This window comes from Sebastes fasciatus, chromosome 20 (assembly GCF_043250625.1).
Source record: "Sebastes fasciatus isolate fSebFas1 chromosome 20, fSebFas1.pri, whole genome shotgun sequence".
NCBI lineage: Eukaryota > Metazoa > Chordata > Actinopteri > Perciformes > Sebastidae > Sebastes > Sebastes fasciatus.
The window spans coordinates 16182683-16202920 of NC_133814.1; the positions used below are offsets into that span (position 1 = coordinate 16182683).

At 39.5% G+C, this 20238-nt stretch overlaps 1 protein-coding gene and 1 long non-coding RNA gene across 2 annotated transcripts; one reads left to right on the forward strand and one right to left on the reverse strand.

Annotated features, from left to right (window-relative positions):
- Window positions 1–1339: 1339 nt before the first annotated feature.
- Window positions 1340–20109, forward strand: LOC141759083 (synaptic vesicle membrane protein VAT-1 homolog). The gene is made up of 6 exons (XM_074621010.1): window positions 1340–2000; window positions 8569–8776; window positions 12905–13075; window positions 13280–13369; window positions 14371–14609; window positions 15672–20109. Exons 1-6 carry the CDS (start codon window positions 1605–1607, stop codon window positions 15879–15881), a joined length of 1314 nt encoding a protein of 437 aa, XP_074477111.1. The 5' UTR covers window positions 1340–1604; the 3' UTR covers window positions 15882–20109.
- On the reverse strand, window positions 2218–5880 carry LOC141759084 (uncharacterized). The gene is made up of 3 exons (XR_012592004.1): window positions 5721–5880; window positions 2436–2559; window positions 2218–2234 (listed from the first exon to the last, which is right to left on the reverse strand). It is a non-coding gene; the product is annotated as an uncharacterized LOC141759084 (long non-coding RNA).
- Window positions 20110–20238: the final 129 nt, after the last annotated feature.

The window sequence follows — 20238 nt, forward strand, 5'->3', positions numbered from 1 at the left end:
CAAACTGTTTTGCTTCCTCCAGGACAGACCTCAGATAATCCCATTTCTTCCTCCCAGCACTCCAGTATCCGGGGTTTGAAGCTCTCCACAGCTTTCTGGCTCACATCTCTCAGCTTTTTGCCAACAAAACGGATTGGTCACTTTTTCAGCTGCATCAAGCCAGCCACAAAGAGGTAGAAAAACAGTGGAAGCTGCAGAATTTTACATAAAAATAAAAGCATGTCAAGTCAGTTTCATAAATGGAATCCTGTCCACAATAAATATTGAGTACAACCAGACACAAACACGCTCATAATTTATCATGGATCATCCCACTGAGCAATTTTAATGTCAGTTAGCTGAGTAATTGAAATGCTATATATAGGCTGATATCACATTTGGTTATACAGAGTTGAAAAGTGTGGAGCTCATTCAGTTACATTCACAGAAAGATTGCTTCAATATTTAGGTTACATTGTTGATGTGTGGAAACAGTGCACCCACAAAGAGACTAGGTGTAATTATTCTTTCATATTCTGCACTTTTCAACACATCTTTGCTGATAAGTGCTATATAAATATGATTTATTATTATTATTATTGTTATTGTTCAAAAGAAAATAGCCTAGATTTCTTGGGTCACAGTGACCTCATGGCCTGGGACTGATTTTAAAGGTCCCATATTATGCTCATTTTCAGGTTCATACTTGTATTTTGTGTTTCTACTAGAACATGATTACATGCTTTAATGTAAAAAAAACTTAATTTTCCTCATACTGTCAGCCTGAATATGCCTGTATTTACCCTCTGTCTGAAACGCTCTGTTTTAGCGCATTTTGACGGAATTGTAACAGAATTGCGTTGCTAGGCAACAGCTTGGGTCCATGTGTACTTCCTGTCAGCTGATGACATTCACATACACTGCAACCAGGAATAAACTGGGACACATTTAGAATGTTTACGTTTAAAACTGTGTCAAGGGTCTAAATATTGTATATTTGTGACATCAAGAATGGGCAGAAATCCCGACAGCTTGTTTCAAATGCAGAGTTTCTGAATACGGGCTGTGTGTGTTTCCCTGTGGATTGAGTGTTTCGATACTTTCACAGTATTTATATAGGACTCAAGCCTGCTTTATAATAAAAAAAACATGAAAATCTCACTTTTTTATAATATGGGACCTTTAAAAGATTAAAAGAATAATAGCATATGTTTTCATTAATCAAATCTTATTTTAGTCATTGCTTATCTCTTTTTTAAATTGGTGAGATTATATACTATATAATTTTTTGACTAATTGCTTTTGAGGCCACAGGAAGTGTTTTATTGTGAAAACCAAAATCGGAATTAGTGTTTAACACGTGTTTGTATTGACGTCAGTCACTTGTTGAGCGCAGACAGGAAACCCTGCAGCAATAAGCTCATTTTACAAAGGAAACCACTGTGTTTGGTGAGGGACTTCTTTTATATCAGTTTACCAGAAATATTGTCATTCAACAGGACTGTTTTATTTTCCTTTAGTGTGAAATTTTTTTCAAAGAAAACGCCCTAAAACAGGCTGAACTATTGATCTGGACTGAAAACCACAAGAGAAGAAGGTGCGCTCATCACAAGTAGGTTATTATCATGTCTGGTGAAGAGGCTCCAACTCCTCCGCAGCAACTGCAGCAGGAGAAGATGCCCGACGAGGAGCCTCCACCGGCGGCTGCAGAAGCTCCGCAGGAGTCCGGCAGCCCCGCAGCAGCCGAGGAGGAGAAGCCCGTCTCCTGCAGGGCTCTGGTCCTCACCGGCTACGGAGGCTACGACAAGGTGAAGCTGATGCAGGTGAAGCCGCTGAAGACGCAGCAGCAGCAGCTGGAGGCTGGAGAGGTCCTGGTGAACATCAAGGCGTGCGGGCTGAACTTCGCCGAGCTGATGGGCAGACAGGGACTGTACGAGCTGCTGCCTGCACCGCCTGTCGCCATGGGGATGGAGGGGTCAGGGGTCATCGAGGCAGTCGGGCAGGATGTGAAGGACAGGAAGGTGAGTCAGAAAAGGCCCTCTGAATGTGCACTCACATAGCCACTAAATACCACTACTACTTACTGAAGTATGCAAAGTGTTTCTAGTCTGTAAATCTGCATCCTATTGGTTCTCCAGTGGCACATGGGTTGTCACTCCTGGCCAAAACATGTTGGTAATCTTTTCCAAACATTAAAACAGATCTTTTTTCCATCTACAGTTCCCCCATTTCTTTTGTGGAAGTTGTAGAGAAACCTGTAAAAATGAAAACAGCCATTACTTCACTGTTTATCTGAATATATATATATATTTCAATCAGGAGAGACTCATATGAATTGAATGGTAATTTATTACAAAGTGCACACATTTATGAATAGTAACAGTCTTTGGCGATTTAGACCCAATGTGACATAGTAAGGGGGAAGTGATGCCGTGGTTGGATTTAGGATTATTCACCTAGGTGATGGTGGTAGTGAAACGATTGATGCAGATCTGATGAATGAAGTGGAGCAGGATTACTCTGATGTGATGAATCTGGAGGTGATGGGGCGATGGAGGGTCGCATCAGTTTGTGCTGATACTGACATTGAAAGCAGCATAGAAGAGAACAGTTTTAAACTTTTGACAGCAACAATGTGATTGGTTTAGGGAGATATACCAAGATCTGATTGGTCACTGAATAGAGAGAGACGCCCATAATCAGCTGACATAGTAAAAGCCCATGAGAGAGAGACCCAGAATAAATGAGAATGAATGAGATTGCACCCCTAGTCTTCCTGACTGAATTTGTGAATGTCTGTAAAGGGGAGACTCGTGGTTACCCAGAGAACCCATTTTCATTCACATATCTTGAGGTCAGAGGTCAAGGGACCCCTTTGAAAATGGCCATGCCAGTTTTTCCTCACCAAAATTTTGCGTAACTTTGGAGTGTTATTTAACCTTCTTTGCAACAAGCTAGTATGACATTGTTGGTACCAATAAATTCCTTAAGTTTTATGATAATTAAATGATATATATGATAACAGTATCTTCACTTTAGCTTTAAAACTGAGCCCGCTACAACTTAAAAAACACTAGTTGCGTTAATACGTTAAAGAAATTAGTGGCGTTAAAACAAATCTGCGTTAACTTCAAATCTGTCAGACCAAAAGTAAAAAAAAAAAAAATATTCCAGATTGCAATGATAGAAAATATAGAAAAGCAGATAATCCTCAATTGACAAACTGGAACCAATTAATTAGTCAATTTGCAATATCTACCAATGCCATCTATTTGTACAAGCAGCCTTATTCTATGTCTTAAAACATCTCCGCACATTCTGTTGTGTATGCAGAGGGAAAGAGCCGAACCCCTTCATAAATAACCTCCATCAGTCTAACAATCCATTAATGTAATGCGGTCTATTCATGTGAGGAAAGAGGTTTTTTCTTGTAAAATTCTTGCGTTATGAACAGTTACAGTGTTTGATTTACAGTGTGTCCTTGAAGAGTGTTTACATTCTTCTCCCCGGCACAAGAGTACATTTACCTTCTCCTTGATAAGAGCTTTCCAGAGGTCGAGTTTTACAGTTTTTAATTCATCAAGTCTGATGAAAAAGGTTCAGAATATTTATATGCAATATGTGTCTGTGCCTCCTTTTAAATCCAGTCAGCTGCAGACTGCTCTATTTGAAGCACCTGATTCATTGCAGTTAAAGCTGCAGAGCTGATCCCAGAGGCCACTGGTTATATGTACTGTGTTTTATTATTTTTCAACATATGGAGGATAAAAAACATAGTGACTCATTGGAAGCAACCTCCATGACTTCATGTCACAGGCTTTTGCAGAGACTCTCCAGCTTTCACTTGTTTACTTGCGCTGCTACAAAGAATCAAAGCAGCAGAGTTCGCTTATGTTCTGCGTGAGTACACTCGTAGTACATATGGAAGACACTCATATTTGAATGAGTAACAGGATTTTTCAGCTGTGTCATTGGGTTCGAAAGAGGCGATGTATTTGTTCTGTATGTAAATCTCAGCGACCGATGACTCCCATGCAGAACTCAGGGACAAAAATCTGACGTTATTTTCTCTCATTTTTCTTCTAAATCTTCATCCTTCCATAAACTGAAGAAGCTTTTTTTTTCCTTTATGATCTGAGTAAGTTGAACCTTGATCTGCTGTTCTTGTCAAGAGAAGTGAAACATTCAGGGAGCTTTTGCACAGTTAATCATTGTGAATCCTAGCCCCAGTTTGTGCCTCTTGTGTATTAATTAATGATTCTTCTAACCGTCAGGATGGAAAATATTTAAAACCCGTTTCCCAAGTTCCACTTTTTCCTAATCCAGACAAAGATGGCAGCAGGAAATGACATATTTCCTTGCTCAATTTGTAAGGAATATTTTTTCATTCATCAAGTCTTGTTAAACAACCTAGTTTCTTTCAAAGATCGCTGGGTATAAATTCCCAGTAATAATATCTGCTGCTTGGCTCTGTGACTAGATGTAATGTTAATACATGAGAGGCACAAACTAGGGCAACGTGCATCCATAGAGAGGCGAAGTCCCGCCCCTTCCGGTGGACCAACATATTGGGGGAAAAAATATGAACGGTAGTCAACGGTGAGAGACAAATCATTTGATGATCCCGTTTGAATCGCGCCATGAATCGCACATACGATGTTTGTCAGTTTACAACATAATTTTGCAAGTCAAGAAAGTCGCAGTTTGTCGTAGTATAATTTAGTTTTGTGTGAAACCGCTCAGTGAACTACATCTCTCGTCTGAGATATAATAAACGTCACCAACACTAGCTAGGTAACGTTATCTTACCTGATGTGTTTTATCCAGCGACTCCTGGTCTTTTTTTATCAGCTCGTGTGAGTACATCCCAGTAGGAAACACACACGCATCGTAGCTTTAGTGAGAGAGAGACGTCACTTACGCGACTTTTGGGCGTGTCATCTTTCTAATTATGTATTTTCACAGTCTGATACAGTTTTACAACAAACTGCGACTTTTTTAGACTTAAAAAATAATGTTTTAAATTGACAAACATTATATGTGTGATTCATGGAGCAATTCAAACCACAGACCATACTAATCACCAGCATGAGACACAGTAACTATATTTAGCTGTAACGTGAACTGGGTCTTAAAGCGGAAGTGGGTAGAAATGGAGCGAATATGATTAAGAAAAAGTCATTTTTATAAAACGGTCACTATATCCTGACAGTAGTGCATGAGACAGGTAATCTGAAAAAAATCACGTCCCTCTGTGTCCTCAAGTGTCCTCCGGTGCCCCTACTGACATCGACACGACAGCCTGCCGTGTACTGTGTACTGTTTAGCTGTAAAATGAGAAAGTTTGTGACCTGGCCATCATGACATCATTTTAAAGCTAAACAGTACACTACCAGATGTTTCTGAAAACATTTGAGGAGCGAAATAGGCATTGCAGTAACAGAATATTAATTCATATTTGATCAGCGCTGCCTAGTTTGACCGTTTGATCGGAGTTTGTGAGTGATTGACAGCTGCCTTTTGTTGAATGAACAGCCAATAGGAATGCTCTCTCTCCCTGTGATTGGCCAAAGTCTCCTGTCACGGTCTAGATGTTTTAAAGCCTGAAAACAGACAAACAAGGAGGTGCAGAAGTCTAGTTCTCTCTCAGAACACTTGAATAACAACATGCTGAAAGGTTATTATGGAATTCTTTGCCCACTAATGCCAAAAACATCCTGCCTACTGCGGGTTTAACTTACACTTTGAGGTCAGTCATCAGTCTTCTTTCAATTAGCCACATCTTTAACATGTTTAACACGTGTGTTTTGGATTACCGAACCTCCTCCGTGTCCCTCTGTGTCAGTATGGAATTTCCCTTCTTCCTCCTCCATTTATAACCCTCCTATCCCACCCTCCTCTCCTTCCTCCCTCCATCCTTCTCTCCATGTTCGAGAGCAAGAATCCTATAGAGGGAGCAGTGCGTTCCCAAAATCTCTTTTTTGGAAGGAAGCAGCAAAACACCACATGCAGCAGTGCAGGAAATGGTGTGAATTTAAGGATTCCAGTAAGACCTTTTAGGTGGAAAATGGTTAAGATTCAAGATGGTAGGTTAGGTTGGTGTAAGAATCTGGGTGGGACTGCAGTATAGGCACACAGAGCAGCGGACAATCACATTAAGGGAATCCAAAGTGTTTACCGAGAGAGGCTGATCCTGTTTCAATCGAGCAGCAGCCAGGCTTCTCCAGATGAGGACAGCAGGGTGTGGCTGCTTCATAAGACGCTTGGAAAGCAGACAAAGCTGATGTGTGATGTAGGATCCCATTACAGCATTACCTCGTCACAGATGCTCGGAGATAAAAAGCATCAACGGTCAATAATTATGCCTCATAACTTGATTGATGTTTGTGTGTTAAACTGTTCCAACTGGCCGCTTTGAAAGAAACACACCATCTGTTCTGCAAAATAATCTCTTTAATCAACTTAGTGTTGTGTGATGAGAGGATGTGTAGCAATGTGTTCTGTATTCATCTGCAGCATAATCCGGTCAATTTAAAGCAGGTGCCCTGTGTTTATATCTTCCATGTATTGATATAAACAGCAGTAAAAACTGTACTGTCCCACTTAATTTGCTGGCCAAAGTTTCGTAGTAACTGATTCAAAATAAACAGCAGGTTTCCACACAAACTGTCACTGTCCTACTTCAAACATCACCTCAGTTACCTCGGGTCACGTCGGCGTTCCAGGAACTGAGCTCAGCCTTTTTTAAAAGTTGACTATCGTGCGTTTTTTTGAGTTTCATAAGACCCAGAGGTTGAGAAATGTTATCAACCCCAAAACGGAGCATCTGAGTCATGTGAGGTGGAAGTTGAAGCTGGAAGTTTGAGCTATTAGAGTTATCTCACTATAAACAGACATATGCTGCAAGATGTGTTTGTGTGTGTGTGTGTGTGTTTTTTAATGTGGTGTGTAATTATTTGTGTGTCATCTGTCTATTGTGATGGGTTTGTGTGCAGCAGGAAGTGGGCGTGGCTCAGAGCTCTCAAGGCTGTTTTAACAGGAAGCAGTGCAGCGTTCACAATCACACTTCTTTCCTGAGCCCTTCACTTTCTTGGCAAGTTTCGCAACACCAGTGATCACTTTTATACTAGCGCGTCCCCGTGGAAGAAAACAGGACACAACGCAGGAACAACATTTCCCATGAGCCCCCTTGTTTGTGCAAAACTTTTGCTGGTTCAAATTTCTCAAATGTGAGGATTTGTTTTGCTTTTCTGTGTCATATATGTCAGTAAATCAAATTTGGGTTCTAAAATGTTGGTCAGACAACTCAAACAGTTTGAAGACGACGCCTTGGGCACTTGGAAATTTGTTATTGGCATCTTTTACTATTGTGTAGGCCAAACAATAAATCAGCAGATTAATCGATAGTGAAAATAGTCTTTGCTTGTTGCCATAATTTCAGTAGTTCAAATATATGAACATGATCGTTGACAGAGCACAGCAGCAGAGTAATAACTTGCCCTCATGTCATTCAACAGCAAAGATACATCAGGTGATTTCCTGCCTGCTTGACCTCAATTTGGCATTTGCCGGCACTGCAGACGAGAGCAAAGTGGTGGTGACACAAGAGAAATGAGCTCATGGAAGAGGCAGCTACTTCTCGTTTTCACAGTCAAACAACATCTGTCTTATACTCGTCCCTTAAAGAGTCAGGACTAGGGATGCAAAATTACAGGAATATTCAAGTTGGACCTTTCCATGGGAGTTAATGGAAATTAACAAGAATAAAATGGAAATATAGCGGTTATCTTCTCAGGCTGCATATATCATGTCATATACAGATAGAAACCAACCTTTTACCATGCCAAATAAATCAATTCTCTCAGTCAAGCCTCACGTTGCACTCTGGGCTGGCGGGCCACAGAGAAACTCACGTTAGCTAAGCTTACAACAAGCTTAAAAATGTCTATCTCAAAGCCAAAGAGACGTAAAGCTGATGGTGAAAATCGCCAATTATGAGTACTTTACCAGCACTAGATACACTAGAAGAGGCACTACATGTCAAATCACGGCTCGTTTTCTGCCAGTTTTCCTGAGGGCTCGAATGAAAGAAAAGGGGAAGCGTGTGACTTGTTTATTCCATGTAGTAATGTCTATTAACATTATACTGTAAGGGTTATTTGTAGCCGTTAACTGACAAAGTATCCTGTGTGGCCCACAAACCCACAGTGATTTTTTCTTATTTGGCACCACTTGATTTTGAAGTTGAATAGCCCTGGTTTATAGTGAACAGCCAATCTATAAAATAAATGTTTTGCAATAAAGAATGAATGGAAGTAGATTAATTCAAACTCGTCAATTAGTGTGCTCAATCAACCTACATCCCACATGGTAAATGCAAATGATCTGTGCATATGATGGAAGAGTATTACTACTGTTCAAAGGTCAGATTTTTATATTGAAATTGTGCAAAAATTTCAAAAATCCCAAGCTTCACTTCCCTTGGAAATTGTCCAGAAATGTTGCAACTCTAGTCAGGACACAGACTCAACATCACCACCAAGATCCCCTCCATAACTTTCTCTCCTCTCTTCCTCTTCCTTCCCTCAGGTCGGGGATCGAGTCATGGTGTTGAGCCTCTGTGGCATGTGGCAGGAAGTGGTTGTTGTGCCCGCCAACCGCACCTTCCTCATGCCCGAGCAGATGAGTTTTGAGGAAGGTGCTGCTCTCCCCGTTAACTACTTGACCGCCTACATGATGCTGTTTGAGATCGCCAACGTGAGGCCGGGCAAGAGTGTTCTCATCCACATGGCAGCAGGTAAGAGACGCACGCACACACACACAATGAATTTCAGTGATTACTGAAAACCTGAGGCAGCGAGTGATCCGTGTCATATGAAAATATTACGCCATAATAATGAAGATGCATCATTCCAGCAAGTTATAACAAAATCCAAGAAATTAGAAAAAGTAATTTCTCCAAAGTCTGGATTCTTCTCTCCGTTTAATTTAGGTATGCTGTAGAATTTGTGCCATTTAAATGACAATTTTTATAATTGAATCATCATTTAAAGGACCAGTTTGTTTGTTTGTTTATTTATTTATTTACACATATAAAAAAAAAAAAAAAATACAATATATAATTTGCAAGGGGATGTGAAGGAGAATTGCCTAAAAACCCTCCAGGCTGCATATTATATGAAATAATTACAGTCATGTAATATACACGATTTGTATGTATCTATCAATAATTTTAGAGATAGTAAAAAACAGACATAGTTTAGTACTTGACAACAACATAGACAATACACTGAATTTAATTGGAAAAAGATATCAACAGTATAAACATTATACATGATAAATTAACAAAATTGTGATTTTAGACACGATTGATCTCCTCAAACTAAATCAGTGGTCTCCATTATGTTGTGCGGGTGGACAGACCGTCTCCCACATTGTGACGTATAACAATCGTCCCCCACCAGTCTCCTGGGTAACCTGTGAAGAGTCACACAGTTCGTTCACTCCGGGACACTAATCACTTCTCTGAATGCCGCCGCATTTCTGTGCTGAAAAGCCGAGAGACCATGGGTCACGGGTGACTATAGAGACAGTGTGTGTGTGTGTATGTGTGTGTGTGTGTGTGTTTTGCGGTCTCATAGCAGCTTATTCATAAAATGGAAAACAGGATAATTATTAGGTGTGGTTGCTTTGGCAACACCTGACATTTCAAAAAGGGGCTCCAACATTGTAACAAGCAAATACGTCTCATTTACTGCAGAGAATTGTGTGTGTTTAAATAACCAAGGTGCATGTAGTATTCTTTTTTTAATCACAGTAGGATGATATTCATCTTTTAACAATGAACTTTGAACCTCAGCTTTTGCTCAGAAACAAAATATAAATTTGGACTTCTACAATTGTATGACAACTGGGAAAACTCCATATTTCTGGTTTCTTTACTCCTGTATGACAGTAAGCTGAATATCTTTGACATTTGAGGACGTCATCCGAACACTTAGACATTTTTCACCATTTTCTGACATTTTACAGACCAAACAACTAATCGATTAATCGAAAAATAATCGACAGATTTATCAACAATGAAAATAATCGTTAGTTGCTACTCCAGAACAGCTACTAAAACACATCTAAGCCACGCCCGTAGCAGTTAGTAGCTCCTCACAGGACATCAATTGGTCGGTGCACTGGCTCGCCGGACAAAAACACATTATTTGAAGCCTGAAACGATGGATTTTCGTGTGATATTTGATCCTGATATTTTCCACATGATCTCGTGACATCGCAAGAATCCAGCTGCCGTGCAAGGTAAACTAAATGGACCTTATAGTGGGATTTGTTTTATCCACTGCTGTTGGAAATATTCATGCAGTGCAGCCAAGCATTGTTCAAAACAACATAACTTTATTTTAAATTCTAGTGGAGACCCCAAACTTTCCAAAGATATCAATTATGTCCAGCTGAATTTTGGGAAAAATATGTATAAAGAGATACAAATCACACATAATTTAGAGTTGGAACAAGCTGAAACAGAATATATACAGTATATGTATTACTGTCAGTTAGAATAAGATGATTTTTCAACCTTTGAGATACTTAAAGGAAATGAGTAGGGGAAAACTGGATTTCAAGGGGTTAAAAGGTCATACATGTAGAGTAGATTAACAGTGGTGGGATTATGGTCAGATTAATTTCGAATAACTCCAGTGACCGTAGTGGCACTACACTTCTAAACCTTAGAAGATTGAGAAACAAATAGCAGACAGTGCTTTCAGCCAAATCGACATTTTATTCACTTTCAAAAAAACACTGTTATTTTAGCTAAAAATCTGAATAAATCCCTGATTGATCACACATTACCTGTGCCTTATTGTGCTGTACTTTATATGTGTTACAATGTGATGGACTAGTTTAACCTGAGCAGTTTAGACACGCCCTCAGATGTTCCTCTCTCGAGGGTGTGACGACCATAAAACCTTTCAGACGGTCAGTGAAACATCTTCAAGACAACATAATGTGTATTTCAGTTGTTTAACAATAGTAATTATGAGCTTATTATGTGAGTGCTGGGAATTTTGCACCCAGTGTCTGTCCAAAACTGTAAGCATGGATAAATTAGAGATAAATATTATGTATTATAAAAGCCTGCTTTGTAGTCACTAGTTAAAGCTAGGGTTGGTAATGTTCTTCAAAAGCATATTTTTGTTATATTTGTTGGATTTTTCATTTCATCCCGATGGCAATCAATAAATCAAATGCTCTGACTAAAAAATGTAAAACCGGCATTTCCGGCTGTCGCAGGACTGTAATAAACCTGTTCAAACATTTCATTTGGAGTCTTCCACAAGCTGCCAGCTTGTTAGCTGTGAGTACTAATAATAGCCATGCTCATTGTTCATGTTCATTATGATATGTTTATGTTCATAATGATAATTGTAGGGGAGTGGCTTTGGAGGGAAGCCTGAAGTGACGGACTGTCAGTGTTGCAGACTTGGCGACTTTCTCGCTAGATTTAGGGACTTTTGGAGTTAGTGCTGCTAGCTTCTTTCATTGGAAAAGAGTTGGCAACCCCGGGCTGGGTTTTTCGGTTGGATAATTTTTAAAAATCTAGCTTATTCTTTCTGGTTTCTCAAGATTACTAGAGATGTTCGGATGCCATTTTTTCCTTCCCGATACCGATTTTTATACCTGGACTTGTGGTATCAGCCGATACCGAGTACCGATCCGATACCAGCATGATAAAAAAAGATGATATAGTTATTATTATTATTCAACAGCTGTTTACTACTGACCGTGTATGGATGTGATATTCTTACTGTCTTTATTGTATGGCCTGGCTCAGGTTAAACCCTTAATAAAACATGAACAAATACATACAGAGAATGAATGCAATAGAACTTTCTTTTCTTATTTAGTTTGTCAGTTACAGAACATAAATTAATAATATATAAAATAATCCGGTTCAACGAGTGGATTTTTTTTCTGGGTTAATAAATTATGGTATCGGATTGGAGCATACATAACATACTCGCCAATTTATACAAATTTTGGTCCGTTTCTGACGTATTTCCGATACTGGTATCGGTATCGGAACAACTCTAGATTACCACTCCTAGCTTTAAGACAGATCAGCATAATGTCTCAGCACTTGAGCTTTGCCCGTCTACTCAAATGACTCCTGCCTTTTTGAATGAGTCACAATGCCATTTTTGTCATTTTTAGCTTTTGTCTATTTGAAGTTATTTATGATATGTTTAAAAGACGTTAATGCTGCAGTGACTCAAGAGAGCTCAGTGTTTATCAACCGCTCTCCAGTCCAAGTATACAGGTCAGTTAATATCAGCATCCACCATCACGGTCCAGTGCTCTGCTGCATGCATCCCCTCCTTCTCTCAAAGACCACGTTTCAGTGTTGAGCGTGTGGGTGGCTGTCAGCTGACCTGTATGAATCAGCCAGGGTGAAGGAGAGGGCAGGAAGGATTACTGGTGAGTCTGCACGTCCAAGCAGCCATCATTGTCCAGACAGGACTGTCTGCTATTTCAGTTGTTTGTTCCTCGGTCTTCCAAGATTTCAACCACCCTACAATCACCAACCACTGTAGAACTGAGTGTGATACCATTACCATCACTGGAGTTATTAGAAATGAGTCAGACCATAATCCCACCACTGTTAATCTACTGTAAATTATGTGGGTTTTGAACAATGTTTGGCTGCACGGCATGAGTTTTGAATGACTGAGCCATACAACACATCCTTGCAAGGTATTATGAGTTAAAAAGCACTGGTGTAGATTCATTGTTTCATGATTTAAATCACTCATTTCAGATAGGAATCACAGAGGTTGAAAAGCTTTTAATGTGAAAAATGAAACACCTTCAGTTACTATTCTCACTTCTGTCTGTGCTGCTGTCTGCACATCCCTAGGTGGTGTTGGTACCGCTGTTACCCAGCTGTGTCGGACTGTGCCAGATGTGACTGTTTTTGGCACGGCGTCAGCCTCCAAACACGAGACCATTGCCCAAGGTGGCGTAACTCACCCCATCGACTACCGCACCAAAGACTACGTGGAGGAAATCCACAAAATCAGCCCGAAGGGTGAGAAAACACACAACTGCTTTCACTGCACATCATAAGTGTTTCAGCACTCAAAGCACGAATCAGTAGCTTACTCGCATGGCCAGGAAAGTTCATATTTCCATATTAAATGTTAATATGTGTTTTGCTTCATGAATATAAAAGTTCCTCATCTTTGTTTTTCCTTCCCATCCATTTCCATTTTTAAATTCTGTCTCTCTGCAGGAGTGGACATTGTCCTCGACCCACTCGGTGGTTCAGACACCCAGAAAGGCTATAGTTTGTTGAAACCTATGGGCCAGCTTGTAGTCTTTGGTAAGACATCTGGAAACAGAAAAAAAACACATTTTAATGCATTTGATGAGTCTCCCTTAATGTATTTGTGTTTTTACTTTGTTTTACTTGAATTGCTCAAATTTTAACTAATTATAATGATGCTGTTTTGCATCATTTTATCAAAAATGAATAGACTTGATTGGTAGCTAACAGAGGTGGAAAGTAACACAAGTACATTTACTCAAATACTGAACATTAGTTCAAATTTGAGGTACTTTACTTGAGTTTTTATCATTTCATGCTCCTGTATAATCAAATTCAGAGGGAGATGTTGTTTGCAACTTTTATGACAGCTTAAGGTAGAAGTTAATCCGAAGATTTAAATTTTACATAAAAAAATCTATTTCTATTTTTAGATGTGATGTGATGCATTTTTGTAGATTAAACTACAAAACAGTATAAAAGTAGTTATAATTGGCACCGTAAAATGCTGCTTATGAATCAATAATAATAACTCAGTAATATACTATAATATATATTGTAATAGTACATTCACAAGGACCATTTTTCTGCATTGTGAGCTCTTTTCCTTTTGATACTTTAAGTACAATTTGCCAATAATACTTCATACTTTTAAGTGACATTTTGAATGCAGGGCTTTTACTCGTAATGGAGTATTTTCATATTGCAGTATTACTACTTTACTTAAGTACACGATCTGAAAACATCCTCCATCACTGATAGAAAACAATCAGATACTTGATGTTAGGTTAGACATAGTAGACTACAACTCTTGCATCTCCCAAAGAAATAAAAAAGAGAACATTACCTTATTCCACCCTAATAAATAAGTATATAGTACATACTTTATGCTATTACTCAACAAAACAAGATCTAAGGATCAGCTTCAGCTCAGGTGCCAAAATTTAATTGGGTCACCACTTAACTGACAACATTTTCATCATCTCTAACTTTCTACAAGACAGCTATAAATCTTCTGTGGGGTTGTTAATGAACTCTGTTCTATTATGCTTCATTAGGTGCGGCCAATTGTGTGACAGGCCAGAAGAAGAACCTGTTGGCCATGGCAAAAACCTGGGCCTACCAGTTCTCTCTCACCACCCTCAAACTGATGCAGGCCAACAAGTCCATCAGCGGCTTCCACCTGGGCTACATCACTGATGAGCAGCTCATCGACAGGACTATGTCCAAGCTGCTTGAGCTCTACGAGCAAGGGAAGATCAAGCCCCGCATTGACTCATGCTATCACTTTGAGGAGGTTAGTTTGATCATGTTTTAAATCTCAAATGTGAAAGAGGAAGTATGCATGCATGATTGCACATTTTTGGGGCTGAGGTGAAACAGTATCTACCTCTGCTACTCGTAGAAATGAAAAGAAACAAAATGACAGTGGATGTCTTGCTGATTTGCTGCACATAATTCTTAAAGGTTCTATACGATATCCAGACTATTCCAGTCTTTATGCTAAGCTCAGCTAACCTGTTGCTGGCTATAGCTTCATATTTATAGGGCGGTATCAATCTTATCATCTGAGCCTCGGCAAGAAAAGCAAATAAGCGTATTTCCCGACATGTCAAACAATATCATAAAGGTTTGAATACAAAAGAAGCCCTTATTGTTTTCTCAGCTGCACACTCATGTATTCACAGACATGAGATGAATGGACATCGCACAGGAGGAGCTCCTCTGAAGCTTCTTCTGCGTCACAATCTTCTGGTGTTTTCCACTTTCCCATCACTCATGTGTGGCAGGGGAGCAAACCTCGATCCCCCTCATCAGATGAGTCGGTGCTTAAGGGCCGTTGCTAGGTGACGGTCTAAATTGTTACCGTGGCATCCACTACTTACAGGGGATATCTCTCTGTGTTTCGAGTTTCCCCGGCTGGCTTCAAGGATAGACAGGCGTGTGATGCGAGACGACCCTGGCTTTGTGTTTGCAAGCAGGACAAATAGCTGAGACAGGAAATAATAGGAAGATGACTTATGGCAGAGATACATAGATAGCCATTGTGTTCGTTTGTCTTCCTCCTCATTTCGACTCATCGGTCGTCAGCGTGTGCTCATGTAGAATATATTTCTAAGTTTTAAAAGGAAATGTATTCTGGGTATGTCGCTGTTTTTTTTTATGGATTTGACTTATTTATGGACGTATTTAACGCAGAGGATAAAACATATTTCTGACATGATGTTAAAAAGCAATGCATAACCTTAAATTGATCAATAGAAGTGTTTTAAGTATACATTACATCAAACTAGCCCCAAAAATAGGTGGGAAAAATACCTATTGTGCCCATCTGTTCTGCTCTTCTGTCTTCTGTCAGGTGGCTGATGCCATGAAGCGCATGCACGAACGCCTTAACATCGGGAAAGTCATCCTTCTGCCTGAAGCGAAGAAGGAGGAGGAGAAGCCAAAGTCCGAGCCCGAGAAGCCAAAGTCCGACCCTGAGCCGGTACAAAGTGCAGAAAAACCTGAAGGTGCCACCAACGAGAAGAAAGAAGAGACCACAGAGGAAGTTAAAGCCGAGGATTGAGTAAGAGTGTTTATTTGAATGATATTTTCAAGCACTTCCTGAATGAGTTCCCTATTGTTCACTTGTCAAAAAGAGAAGAAAAGCAAGATGCCATGAATTATTTGACTTTGTCAGTATTTTCAAATGTTTATGAGGATTTTGTCGTGCAATATGTCTACAGTGTAGTGTCTGTGTTGGGGGATTGTTGGGGTTGTATTCGTATTACAGATGGTTTTTAAAAATGACAAAATGAAGGGGTGCAGCTTCAAAAGATTAGGTCAGCTCAGCAACAGCTCAAGAATAATATTTGTTATCACAACAAACCAGGGTCGGTATGTATGAAACCTCTAAGAAATGGTCCCATATGTGGTCCTATACATTGACTTCTGAGTAAACAATGTAAAAAAAAAAGACACAGCTTTGAATATAGAAGCGGAAAATAATGCATCAGTCATCATAGTCATGATCCAGATTACCCATCATGCACTGCAGCCATTGCTTCACTATATTGCAGCGCACAAGAGGAAAGATTATATACTATAAAAAAAGCTAAAATATTCATAAAAATGTTAAATGAGTTAAAGATAGTAACCATTTTAAGTGATAACCAGAAAATGTTATTCAATGATGTGCTTAATTGTGTCGCAAAGGTCGACCTAAAAATGAAGCATTTCCATGAAAAGATTATAAAAAAGTTTATATATTAAGAATAATTTTGATTTGCACTTTCTTTGTTTTGTTATTCATTGTCTTTCAAAACAAAATTCTTATATTTCACAGCTCTCTTAATTCATCTGGGAGCTGACGGATGACTCTTTTTCTCAAGACCCTTATTCTTAACTGTAAGAATAAGAGCATCATGATGTCATTCGTAGAATTTGAACATATTTAAGATTAAAAAAAAAAAGCGTCTTCATACATACCGGCCCTGGTACTGTCTTCAAAGTAAAAGATTTAACCTGAAATGCATTTCCCTTTTTCACTTTTTTCTTTAATCGGCATCGTACCTCATATCTGGCAAAGTAATTTGAATGTAATCAGAATATATTACTGTGTTTTGGTATTTCCTTGGATCCTGTTACAGATTATTAATTTGATGAAGTAATGACTAACTGTAATCAAATTTGCCTGTTTTATCAGTAAATATTAGTGTAAGACTTGTCAAGAATAGCAGTTATCATTCTAGCTTCATGGGTTGTGATGCACTACTCAAATTCCTCTTTGATGAATGTTGTCAGACGATAGGTCTGTATTGTATTCTCGTTTAAATTGTTATATTTTTTGCGCATATTTGTGCCAAATTTAAAGCCAGCTTTCACCACTGCCGTCAAGCCAACTGTGAATAACTATTAGCGGGCTTCCCTGCCTTGACACTCGTCGCCCCCCGTGGATTTTCTTCTGATGTTGGACGCTGGCGGACCATTTTTGTGTCAAATTATTGATTTCTTAAGTAAGTAGCTGTGTAATAAGCGGGATAATGTACAGCTAGCGGGTCATTGTTGTGAAATAAACCCCTTCAGGGCAATGCAGGACCCCTCCACTTCGTGTCAGGGTTTATTTCACAACAATGACCGGCTCGCTGTACATTATCCCTTACTTGGCAAGCCATGTGAAGGCAGGTTTTCTCGCCTTAATTGATTTAGCTGCTTTCTTAAATCCTACATTGCCTCTTCAAAATCAAAAAATTGTGCCAAGTTTACAGAACTACTCTATGTGTTACTTAGTCATTCCTCTTATAGATATATGTACAAGGAGTGGGTTCAAAAGTTATGAAGAAAAACTTTGCTTTGCTTTTGTATTTCTGTGTTCAATACATATTCATGTTGAAGCTCTTTACAGTATAGTGATGGATTATTAAGCTTCCATTTTTTTTTTTTAAATGCTTGCTGTTTCTTTGAATGGATGATCTTAAATAGTGGGCTCAGTATGTTTTGTCCAGCTGTGGGTGTAATTCAACGCTGAGACGCTACCAAAGCACAAGAGAATGGAGTTTTCCCTCCATCCACACCAGAGCAGCGCCTCACATTCCTCTCCCCACCCTCTCAGTCCTGCTTTCTGTCTCGCTCTACGTCTCTCAAAACTCTCTCCCTCTCCAGCATACCTTGTTTTAAAAAAAAAAAAAACGCCTAGAAGAAGTTTCACAGATAATTCTTCTTGTTATTTACATTTGTGACATTGTTTTTTCCTTTTTGGCCACTTGGACAAGTATTGTTAAGTTTGGCCAGGTCTCCTTCTCCCAGCATGAAGTAAGATCTGATGTGGATTTTTGAATGGGAACTGGAGTCGACTCATTGTGATTATGTGAAGTTCATCCCAGTGTGCTCTTATGTAAGATTTTTGTATTCTTTCCAACTTTCTTTTGGGAGGTGTTGCTCTACCCCCCTCAAGCCTGATGTTTGCCTGCATGGCAGATGGAAATGTTACCATTTAACTACTGAACCAACTGATCGAAGAGTTTAATCTAATGAGCATGCTGCGTTCTCCAGATGTTCGAGAGCAATTAGTGAAGATAAAACATAAAAAAAACACACAGCTAAATCCTATTTGCATATATTTCTGCAATGCTATAAGATTTAACACATCAACATGTTCTCCTCCCAACTCGTCGCATACCCCCCCTTGGCGTCTTTAGGCAACAAAACCACTATAGTTAGGTTTAGGAAAGAACTACATGGTTGGGCTTAATACTAATACATTTGTACAGTGAAAATGACACTGAACGTTGTGACGGGACACGAACAAACAGCTGATTGTAACGTGACGCACGGGACACGAACAGGTCTCCTGGATAAAAGCCTTGTGTTTGTTGGACCCATCCACCTCCCCTCCCGCCCGCCCGATGTGTCTCTTTCGCTCTTGAAACTACGTCACCACACTCCAGGTGCACTTTCTCAGAGCGGTAACTGTTGCCACAGATGGGTTTACATTATAGTTAATGGAACGCGCAGTGGGCTTGGCACGGTAGTCGGTGTTACACGGTGGTCGGGCACACACTGATTACATTACTTGCCCGCCGCCCCCACCGTCGTGCTTTTTTTATAGAAATAAATCACATTTAGTTAATTTTGGCGTATCAGCACCGTGTTATCAATACATAGTCGGACGACGGACGCTACAATCTGAAAGTGAAAGTGTCTGCTCCGTATAGAGTCTCAGCACAGAGTAGCTGGAGTCAGATTTCACACACGGGACGAGAGAGAGTTGACAAACAAGACGATGGCGGAGGATTTGGCGTCAAAACGAAAAGCAAAAGCACCTATTTGGCAGTATTTTGGATTTAAACCCAACGCTATGAGGGAACTATAACGTTAATGAGGCAATCCCCGTGAGGAGGACGGAGCGGTCACAGCCGATGTGCACGGCGGCGCAGCGACTCCAAGTGGAAATCTGCAGCCTCGCAGCGAAAGCTGGACCGGAGAGGCCAGAGGTTTACATTATAGTTAATGGAACGCCCGGTACGGTTCATACCAGTGCCTTGTGCGGCGGTACCGAATGCAGATGTCTGTGACAAAGCTTCAGTATTTGACGCCCTGGGAATGAGGGCTGGACACATTTAACATGATTGCAGTGACAGCCAGGAAATATAACTACAAAACTACATAGTGCCTAAATGTAACCTTCAAAAGTGGTTGTCTAAAATGTAAGGAAAGTGTTTCCCATAATGATTTGACAACATTATACCTAAACTGATCTATCATGCAGTGAGGGACATCTGGTGGTGAACTTGTGCCTTTAAATAAGTAATTAAAATACTCTCCACAGTGTTGCCCATGAACAAAATGTACTGCAACCTGCCTTGTCAAATGTAAGGATAATTAAAACGGAGCCTCCTCAGTTCAACAAATGTTTTTTTTTTTTACTTTGTAATAAGACATCACATTTGTTCAATAATAAAATTCTATTATAGCTATTAAAATAAATGTATAATAACCCATTATAATAATGAACCCATTCAAAGATTCTAGCACGCTTCATTCAAACATGTTGCAAATTAAATGCAATTTTTTTTGTACATATAACGGATATGATAATGATCATTCTGTGTGCTGAGCCTATTAATCTCTAAATATGATGTTGAGCTCCAAACTGTTTTTATGTTTCAATAAGTGAAATATTTGATGTGATATTGCATTCATGATGATCAAACAACGCTGCCTTTTTTTTCATTTTTATACACAATTTACGCACACTTGCCTTCTGTGTTAAATGGCACTAACCTCTCTGTATTATTAAAGTGTTATCACATAAATTGCTCTAATCTTGTCAATTACTCAATTGATTCCATAGTGGTTAAATTGACCCCTGTGATTGGATGTAATCCAACTAAATGAGGCCAAGAAAGCAAACCACAGGTGTGATCATTTAAATTTAACATTTG

What these genes read in the sequence shown, in the direction of transcription:
- LOC141759083 (XM_074621010.1), top strand. Translation starts at nt 1,605, where the DNA reads ATGTCTGGTGAAGAGGCTCCAACTCCTCCGCAGCAACTGCAGCAGGAG. An exon ending in AGGATGTGAAGGACAGGAAG is followed by an intron (nt 2,001 to 8,568) that starts GTGAGTCAGAAA and finishes TCCTTCCCTCAG; the next exon opens with GTCGGGGATCGAGTCATGGT. An exon ending in CATGCTATCACTTTGAGGAG is followed by an intron (nt 14,610 to 15,671) that starts GTTAGTTTGATC and finishes GTCTTCTGTCAG; the next exon opens with GTGGCTGATGCCATGAAGCG.